The sequence below is a fragment of the Limulus polyphemus genome, unplaced genomic scaffold, assembly GCF_000517525.1.
Source record: "Limulus polyphemus unplaced genomic scaffold, Limulus_polyphemus-2.1.2 Scaffold2660, whole genome shotgun sequence".
In the NCBI taxonomy this organism is placed as follows: Eukaryota; Metazoa; Arthropoda; class Merostomata; order Xiphosura; family Limulidae; genus Limulus; species Limulus polyphemus.
This window is the reverse complement of record NW_013668270.1, coordinates 97432-107857: the sequence shown is the minus strand read 5'-3', so window position 1 is coordinate 107857 and position 10426 is coordinate 97432. Positions and strand designations below refer to the sequence as shown.

The window sequence follows — 10426 nt, the reverse complement described above, 5'->3', positions numbered from 1 at the left end:
TATGAAGTTAAGTTTTTGTTTGTGAGTTAAACTAAAAAAAATAAAAAAAAAAAGTAGATAACTTATCAAAGTGTACAAATGGTTAAAAGTGTAAGAACTCTTGTATTTCAAACTCTACAGTTGAACCACTGAAATTGCTCCTTCTAGCATTTAAAATGGGTTATTTCTTAAATGAAAGCAAAAAAGGTTCATATTATGTAATCTCCCTTGGCTATATAACTCTTTTAAATCCTTATTCATTACAAAATAAGTGTTATGCTAATACACAATTATGGCATTTGAAATGCAACTTCTACGTCTGGTAGCACAAATTGCAACATGGTAGTAAATGTTAACATAACTCCAGTTTAATGTCATCGATCATCAAATATTAAAACAGTTTCTAACCATGTCTTTGAGACAAACCTGTTATAAACATATATGAAATGTAAAAGTAATTGGTTTCTGATTAGTGAGACAACAATATACTTAGGTTAATTCCTCTTAATATTAATGAGCATGGGATTATTAAGTTAGATTATTTTCAAGATTTAAGAAGAGAGGGTGGAATACCATTAGTTATTATTACTGCACAGATGGTAAATGGTGGTATGTACCTGTTCATTATAGATTTAATGTGACATATGGACAAGAGACCATTTGGTCCTTCAAAGTTGTTTTTGCATATTCACCCTTGAGAAATTTAAAAATTTACATGCTTATTTTATTGGCTTTATCCCATCAATCCCTTTGGATAATATTATAAACTTTAACACAATCACCCTTTTCTCAAGAGAAGTTTTATACAACTTAACCTATTCATGTAAAATAACTAGGGGTTCTGATTTTTGGGTTTACCCAATTCTGCCGTCTTCCCAAGTACTTTTTTCTAAATTTGGATTAAACTTGAAAAACTACCGAAAAAAATCAGATTATATGTTAATAAACAGTTTCTGTGATTCAAGTGCAACACCAAAGAGCTGGAGTCAATGAAGGTAAACTTACTTACCTGTTAAGAAAATGTCTATTCTTATTTTGATTTTATAATTACTAGAGCACTATAGCTTTGTTTTTGTTTCTCTTCCCAGTTGCCAGTGTTTCCAGATGCCATAGTCAATCTTTTTTTGCTTGTAAAATGGCATAGAATGAAAAACATAAGTTTCAATTTCCTGTGTTCTGTCATGAAGTTAATATCCACAACTCTACTACAAAATAATAAATTGGATTGGAATAGACAAATAAAAGAGGAAACAATAGTGAATAGAGAAAAGCACAGGGATGCTGAAGATACTGAGAGAAAGGAAAGAAATGTAGACACTTGTTCATGTACAGTGTAGCAGTGCAGTAGATAAAGGGTCAATTGGCATTCACAAACTATTTTATTTGATTTCCGAATTATTTCCTCAAATAAAATTCTTCAATAATGGGCAGAAAATGCAAAGTACCTGTTGACTTGGTAAAAGAATATCCTGATTTCAAATTATTATTTTTTTGTAGGGCCTAAAGAAGCAGCTGTTGTATGCAAATGCTATGCATTAAAAATATCAATTGACAGATCAAAGAAATCATGATGGGATAAATGAACTCCTTCATAGTGCACATCATATTTCTATAAAACAAGAGGCTGAAACATTAAGGAGTTCTACAATAGTGCAGCCAACTTTATTGGAAACAGAAGTAGACAGAAGGTTGAGGAGCAATTCACTAATTTGTTGAAGCACTTTTCAAAGGTGGTTTGAGTTTACTTGTGGCTGATGGAGTTTTAGAAGAATTTGTGAAGAAATGTTGTCTAGCTATTAAAATAAGGCTACTTTGCAAGAAAAGTACTTGCCTGGATTCTTCCAAAAACCTGAAACAGAAATCAAAAAGCAAGTAAAAGATAAATTATAATTAAGGGGATCATGAAGTTGCATTAGTATACGTTTCCAATATTGCTGTCTCAAACAGTGTCTGCATTACTTTGGTGCTTCCCAAATCAACAGCAATGAGATGTAACCTTATGTTGTTGCCATTGTATTTGATTCTGCACAGTACATGCAAAAAATAGTAAACATGTGTTGATGAAGGTACTGGCAAACTGCTGCAAGTTAAACAACATATGGCACATTTAATTAATTTCTGTTGAACTGCCCTTAACGGATTTGCAATGTCATATGCTAGAAAAGTGGTTATTAAATTTGGTGCCTTGTTTAAATATGCCTATAAATTAGACTGTACAATGAAGAATGTGCTAAACTTGGAATTGAAAATCTAATGAAGCCCCCTGCTGTTGTTCCAACTAGATAATGGTTGTTGGTGTTTTTTTATAGTCTGCATATTTTATGGATGTGTGTGCTTGATTGATGGCTCTCTTGAAGAGGGGGAATGCCTTGAATAAAATATGATATTAAAGAAGTCATTCACCAACAGCAACAAAGAGTATGAGAAGCTTGTGTTTTAACTCTGCAAGAAGAGCTGAAGATAGATGGAGCTATGCTACACAATGTACCACATTATGGAAGTCAAGCTTTCTACTTGCTTGGAACAGAACACAGGTTGTACCAACAGAAAAGTGTAGTGTAATTTTAGTAATGCTGTCACCTAAAGATGCTGCATATGTAAGGCAATTCTTTAATGAATTCTGTGTAGCTCTTGAGTGAAAAGTGGAAAAAGAAAAATTGAATGGAATGTCTACCAATGTGAAGAGGCTGTCATTGCAAATAAGAGTGGTGGATCCTTTCCAAGTCAACTCAAACTCATGAGTTTGAAAACTACAAGGAAATGTTTCCCTTGTGGAAGATGTATCAATTGAAGCTCTCTGCTCAGAATTCAGTCGATACCTAGCAGAACCTACTTCATAGAATCCAGAGCTCGCAGTAATGAGAAGAGGTTGTCACATGTCCAAACAATCAGTACCCTCTTAAAACTGGCAAATAGAAGGTCAATAGCATTGAAAGTAAAGATCTGGAATTAATTTTATAATGCAGAGACATCTCTTTGGTAAAAATGTTACTGAACATGGATGTGTTATACACTTCTGTAATGGTTTGACAGATATGGTTAGTTTTGCAAATTAAATTTTATTCAGATACTTGTTCAATACCTGTGGATATATCTTGCAAAATTTATTTGTATTGGTGTTTTTTATACTTCAAATGTGGAGTGACCTCAATGAGTTGAATTGCCTTCTATGACCTTGCTTATTATTTTTATTTCCAAGGGATAACAGGAGCCTTTTACTCTATTTTGGGCTGTCTTATTTGTTACTACCATATTCCAAACTCCTTTTGTATCTTCTACCACATCTAGACAAACTATTCCACGTTATTAGAAAGCAACACTCTCAACTGGAGTTAACAGTTTTCCGTATTTTAAACTTGTCCAATAGTTTTATTGCTTACAAAATTTATAATTGTCATCTGGAGTTATTGTGGAATCTAACTTCCTAACAATCTTAAACCTCTGGGCCACTCTCCTTTCCAGTAAAAATATCCTATCCCCTTATATTAAGTTGTTAATCTCCTCCAAATCTAAAGTTAATTTAGCAATTATCTGACTCCTCTTCAACTCAACATTTTCTTTAAGGTGATCAAAACTGAACACTACTCCAAATGAGTTCTAAATAGTTAGTACTTTAAGAGTGAATCAATAGCCTCCTTCAACTTGCTCACTATCTTTCAGTATAAAACTTAAATAAGTTTACCTTATTACTAGCTTTGTTCTCTAGGGAGCTTTAAGGGTTTTGTAATTGCTTGCCAAGACTTCTTCCTCATCAACTTCATTTTCCAATCAAGACATAAAAATAATTAATATTGACCTATTCTCTCCCATATAATGATCCTATCCAAACCTGATTTCCCTGCAGGTGGGCCAAAGGCCGCCTGGAGAAGTCGCCTGTTTTAACCACTGTGCAGTAATGTGTTGTCTGTAAAGTCAGTCAGTAGACACTAAAGTGACATCACATAAGGGATGCTTAATGTTGCGATAGTCACTTTTGTGAATTCAGTAAAACATGGGCATGCAAAGAATTGTGCACTCTGTAGGCTACAACACAGCATGACATGAACTGCAAAAACAAGAAATATAAATGTTTGTTACTCTTAATTTTAGTTTTATTTACTCTTAAAAAAAAAAAATAATAATAATAATAGAATAAAAAAAAAAACAATTGGGGATCCCACATAAGTACATCTAGTATTAAAATAATTTGTACTCTACTGTATTACTCATGAATGAAGATAATCTGTCACGGCTTTCTTAACATTTTGAGCTAGATTATCAAAGCTTTTTCTTAAGTCATTTAATCTATTTTTGAAAAACTCAAATGTTGAAAAAAAAATTTTATGTATAATATGCAAAAACAAAATCATACAACAGGATAAGAGATAGTATACATTTGAGGTGTATATAAGTATTACACAATTGTTAATGGTTAAGTAATTAGTAAACCTCAGAAATTTTCTTGATTCAAAATAAATCAAGTATACAAGGAAAAAAACTTGTTCTGTATTCACAAGATGCATAAAAATGGAAGAAGGATGTAATAATGTGCATCTTAATTGTTTCCACACCTGGAGGGTGTCAGTAAGAACAGAAATACTTAACTCAATTGCATGACCCTTGGAACAAACTTATAAAATACTTAAATTTTAGCTAGTTATGGCTTAAAGAAATTCATATTTTTTTGGTATTTTTTATGTTGTGAAGTGTCTAAAATTGTGTTCATACTATTTTTAAAGAATATGAACTTTTTATTGTTGTAGAATTTAATTTAGATGTTGATCTATTTTATATATCAGAGTCCAACCTGACTAGTATTTATAGAAAAAAAATTTTTGATACTTTATTTTAATGACTGCATTAGTGATCACATCAGCTATAAATTGTGTGTGTGTGTATATATATATATATATATAAATAAAAAAAATAAAAAAAAAACATGCAGATACTTACAAATTTATTAGTAACTTAGGACCTGATCTTTCAAAATGGCATTAGGTCAAATTAAATAAGTTTTTCCTAATATTCTATTTGGTTGAAATCAATATCTGACAGGTATACCTTATTTTCAGTAAAAGTTTCTTTATTTATGTTAGTTGTTTGAATGTGATTAACTTAACAACAATATTAGATAATTTCATGGACAATATGCAAGTGCTTCATGCATGCATGCAAACACTTAAAACATGAGGTTGGCATTTCTTAATATTGGGGAACAATATATTCCATGCCTTTTCATTGAATTGTAACAACATTAATGAAAATCAAAGTGACTTAAAAGAAAATGAATCACTAGCATTATTTTAGGGCACATGACAAAGTGTAAATCCTTACTAATGTACTGCTTAGTGACCTCACTTTTAACAACTATCATATTCTAGACAAAAGGGCAAGGAGTTGTATAGTCATGTTTAAATGGTAGTTTTTATTTATGCGAAATGGCAAGATTCCATTTATCTTGTGCAGACAAAAGGTATTGAAGTATTTTAATGCAACTTTCATTAGATGGGATGCAAAATTTTTTAGTATATATGTTATGAATTACATGAACAAAAACCTTCTTTGTAATAACTATATATGTAATGTATGTGTGGTGTTTTTCTTTCAAAGATATGGGTGTCTGATTCATATGTATATAAGGCAGTTTAAATACTAAATGAAATACATTGTACACAAAAATGTTAAGTTTTTAAAGTATACCAACTTTTTTATTTTTATAGCTATAGAAAGAAAACTGGTTTATGGTTAATATAACAAGCATATTTTATTTTCTTCAATTTGTGTAAAGCAATGAATAACTTTATTTCTCATGACCATGTATTTAAAAAAAAAAATCAAAAATTGAAGTCCTATTTGAAAGTTGAGTTGCTTAATTCTAATTTTATAACATTTCCAGTGGACTGAACTTCTTGGATGTCATGGTTCGACAAGGTGTGATTGACAGCCCTCCAAAAACTCCATTTATTTTAGGATTTGAATGTGCTGGAGAGGTAGAAGGTGTTGGAGAAGGAGTTTCAGATTTCAAGGTATGCACATGGAGCATAGTATTTTGCAAATACTGGTTCACAATCATTTTTGAAAGCTTTAAGGAAAGTTATTAATTTTCTTGGAATATTTAATGGTATAAAGATCAAGGTGTTAAGTTCAATAAGGCAATTCAGGATCACCTTTCCACTGACCAGTGTATCATATTCAAACCTACACTATTCATTGGATAATGTGAATATGTAATATTGTAGATATGGTAAGGAAAAATCACTAAATATAAAATATAGGTCACTTATATAAGTTGGAAGTAAAGTGACTTGAAATATAAACATGTGGTCATTCAACACGTGCATGCACATTCTAGTTTCTTGGCAGAATGGGAAACTGCTTGAACACCTAGACAAGCAGATAACCACTGCTCGTAAATGTAAATTCTGACATGTTACAGTCATAGTATGTAAGCTCCAAGATCGATTCAGAAGTTTGCATCCACAACTTGATGCTGTCAATATACAGATGGTTTAAAGCACTTCACAGGACCAGCCAGTATGCCAAATATAAGATGCATTCTGGTTATATCAAAGCACAAAACAGTTCTCTTCAAATGGTACAAAAAAACACATCGTATAAACTAACATGTGGATCAGTATTTTTTGGCAGAATAGTCACATTTCACCTTACAGCCACATAACAGCCTGAGAGAAACTGGAATTAAGTTCGAAAGTATTGAATTTACAAATCTGTTTCTTGTGGTGATACTGAGGAGGATGAAGGTCATTTAATTTGGTAAACATTTTGTTCAAAGAATGTGTTGACTGGTTCAGCACATTTGTGGTGGGCATTATCATCCAGGCTGAAGTCAGGACTAATTACACTAGCATATGGTAGCATACAGCTTGTAGGATGGACTCAGTGGTACCATTTTGAGCACATACAGGATACTCTTGAGAGATGTATTGCATTATATCAAGTGACTCCAGACACGAAAGACATCCCAAAACAAATTATTTCAGGAGTGTTTGAAAATAAGTCAACCTTATGAAAATTGATTTTAAGAATGGAACATTGGTTCAGGCATCCCTTTCTGTTTGTGGTGTTCATACTCTATAGTTAAGCAATATTTCAAGAGCTGTAAAGATGTAAAACTACATCTACTTAATGTTTTTTTTTATGACTAATCATTTGCATTTGAGCTTACTTAATGGATCATGTGTTGCCTAATTGGCATAAGATTTAAATTTGATTATTTATCATTGTTTCAAGTTTTTTATTAGTTATTCTAAGTTTCATTTATCATTTAATTGTTTTTAGCAGTGTAGGTGGATCATCTAACCTCCAAGTAAACATTCTAAAAATGTTTAAAGAAGTAAAAGCTATTAATACACACTAAATTAACAGGCAAGCTACCCTAACAGTTAAAACTCTAAACACAGCCAAAGAAAAGTATGGTTTTAGGTTTATTTCTTGGTTTTTGAAAAGACTTGTACTGAAGTTTAGGTTTTTCAACTATTAAGGGGAATTGTGGTTCATTGATCTTTATTTGAAGAACAAATACAAACTCTGTATACATATTTGTATTTATTCTTAGGTTTAGATTCCAATTTCTAGAATAGTGTGCTTGATGTTGTATATTATAATAGGTTTTTCTTTTAAATTTGTGTAAAAACTTTTATTGATTTCAGAGAATATTTGGCCTTTAGGTAGATTGCTTTTGGTCATAACCTTGTTGTTTTCTACCAACTATCTACTTAGATGCAGTGAATACACTGAATTATGAGTAAATTCAATTAACCTAAGTTGCTCTGAAATGCTGAAGATCCCTAAATCATTTCAGTTATTGTTTTTTATTAATGAAGCATAAACAACTAATCTATTTTGACTTATTTTGCAGCCTATTGTGTAATGTTTTTCTTATATAATACAAACTGTATAGAATCTTTCAATATGCATCTATAATTTTTAAGGTAGGAGACAGAGTAGCTGCTTTGACTGAATACAAGGCATGGGCAGAATTGACATCTGTTCCTGCAAAATACGTGTATCCACTGCCCCCAGGGATGGAATTTCAAGATGCTGCTGCGATGTTGATGAACTATGTAGTTGCTTATATAATCCTGTTTGATGTTGGTAACCTACGAAGTGGTCAAAGTGTTCTTGTTCATTCAGCAGGTGGTGGTGTGGTGAGTTTAGTCAATTGCTTTTCATCTCTTGTTTTTAATCAATAAACAGTAAAATTAAAATTTAATATTCCTGTTTTTTGTACACTAATTACAGTTAAAGGTAGACTATGTAGAATAGTTTTGTAATTATTTTACAAACTGTATTTATGCTAGACATTGCTGTACATCCTGAAATTTTCAAACCATGGGTGAAAAAAGATTCAAACTCTAAGAACTTCCTCTTTCATATCAATTTTTAAAAAAATAAACTCCATTAGAAGGTATACAACTGCTTTATTCTACATTAATAGCTTCTTTCTGTTGTTAATAATGGATTGTCTTTGGTTTTTCTCTTTTTAGAGAAAGAAAAAAAAAATCAAACAAATGACTGACAATTGTGAGAACTAATGAATTTGTCTTCATGTATGAACACGCTGGAATAAGGTGCAATAAAATGAAAATAGAAAATACATAAGCATGTAATCCAAAACACAACACTACAAAAGTAGATAACTCAAATTAGCTTTAGAATTTATGAAAGAAAAGGAGTTCGGTAACTATTATTTATCAGATGTACTCCCCCCCCCCCTCAAATTTGTTTAATATAAGATAACTTTCCAAAATATTTCAGCCTCAAGTACTTTGATTCTGATAACTATTTGTACATTTAATTATGTTTGTCAATAGTATGAATAACATGTTATTTAATTTTGAAATTATTGCATCTGTAAACTGGTGTGTTTTGACTTTATTACAGGTTATTCTAATAGTTACCACATTCATTCAGTTTCTAATTAAATGTTGTGAACCTTAGGGCCATGCTGTCTCCCAACTTTGCAAAACTGTGCCTGAAGTCACTCTTATTGGAACAGCTTCAAAGCATAAACATGACTCAATCAAAGAATCATTTACTCATCTGTTGGACCATAGTGTGGACTATGTGCATGAAATTAAAAAGTATGTGGAAGGCATGCAAGTTATTTGTTAAAAGTAATTAAATTTTTAAAGGATATGTCACTATTGGTTAAAAATAAAAGGCATTAGTTGTAAGGATTGTACTGGGAAATTGCAAACAACTTTTAGTAAATTTTGATAATCTCAGAACAAGGAAAAAAAAACTACCAGAACTACATAAACAAAGTAATAAAGAATTCTGCTTAAATTAATAAAAATTATATTTTATTGCAACACTTCAAAATGTTTAGTCCAATCTTTACAGCACTAAACTACCAGTTGTGGCTTGCTTTGAGAAAATAGATGAAATCAATACCAAAGAGTCGTTGTTTTGAAGTGAAATAAAACAATGTAAATCAACCATGCATGCACCCAACATCTGTTAGGGTATTTTGAACTTGTTTCAAGTATAAAGGATCTGTAGATCATGTGATTCATAATGCTGCTGATCTTTGTTAGGTGGTAAATAAGATTGATTAAAAGTCTGTGTGTGTGTGTGTGTGTATATATATCAGTGATTTACTTAGTTTGTTGTATACTAAACAGAACTTGATCTAAAATAAATTATAACGTAACTTTAAATATCGATAATATTTTTAGAATATAATTCTAAATAATTACGTAATTCATGTATAAACAATGGTGAGAGAAAGTACAAGTTTTACGATGTCAATTTGCGATTTTTTCTGAATTATTTCATGTCTTGTACATCACTAAGTATGATAGTACTTAATAGTAAGTAATATGATGAAACAAAATGGCGTCCATAAAAATTGCCAGTCTAAAACCACCTTTAAAATGTCTGAATATTAACAATAACTATTTCAAAGGTTACATATGTATTGATCCTTACTTCTCTTTATAAAATTTAAGTTTTTTTTACTATGCTTATATCACTAGGTTTTGTACTTTAAGTGTTGGAATTCTTTTGTTTAACTATCTTTTATTATAAAATGTGATACATTATAAGGCAAATTTCTCCATTCACCTTGCTCTAGAATATCTTCTGAGGGTGTAGATATTGTATTGGACTGTTTGTATGGAGATGATGCTAATAAAGGCTACAGCCTTATAAAACCTCTTGGACACTACATTTTATACGGTAAGGCTAAATTGTTTTGTTTGGAGTAAAATGTTAAGTTTTTTGTTAATAATTTAATATAAGAATAATTACTTGCAATTTTTAAGTATTTCTGTATTAGTCAGTGAAATACACAGCTTGGTCACAAGTAAATAGACACCACCTTTTCAGAAAAAATAATTTTTCAGTCATATTCACATGAATTGATATATTTATAATTTAATTAATATCTAGTAGATCTTCCTTTTGCTTCGTGAAGTTCGTGAGAATCATCTCGTCAATTTAA

General features: G+C 30.9%; 1 protein-coding gene across 1 annotated transcript in view; it reads left to right on the top strand.

Annotated features, from left to right (window-relative positions):
* LOC106467558 (synaptic vesicle membrane protein VAT-1 homolog-like) overlaps positions 1 to 10426 on the top strand; it is a 21205-nt gene that overhangs the window by 1391 nt on the left and 9388 nt on the right. Inside the window, exons 2-5 of the mRNA XM_013927919.2 lie at positions 5855 to 5984; positions 7911 to 8126; positions 8920 to 9062; positions 10058 to 10161. Coding sequence (XP_013783373.1) covers positions 5855 to 5984; positions 7911 to 8126; positions 8920 to 9062; positions 10058 to 10161 — 593 coding nt within the window. The remainder of the gene's footprint in view (positions 1 to 5854; positions 5985 to 7910; positions 8127 to 8919; positions 9063 to 10057; positions 10162 to 10426) is intronic.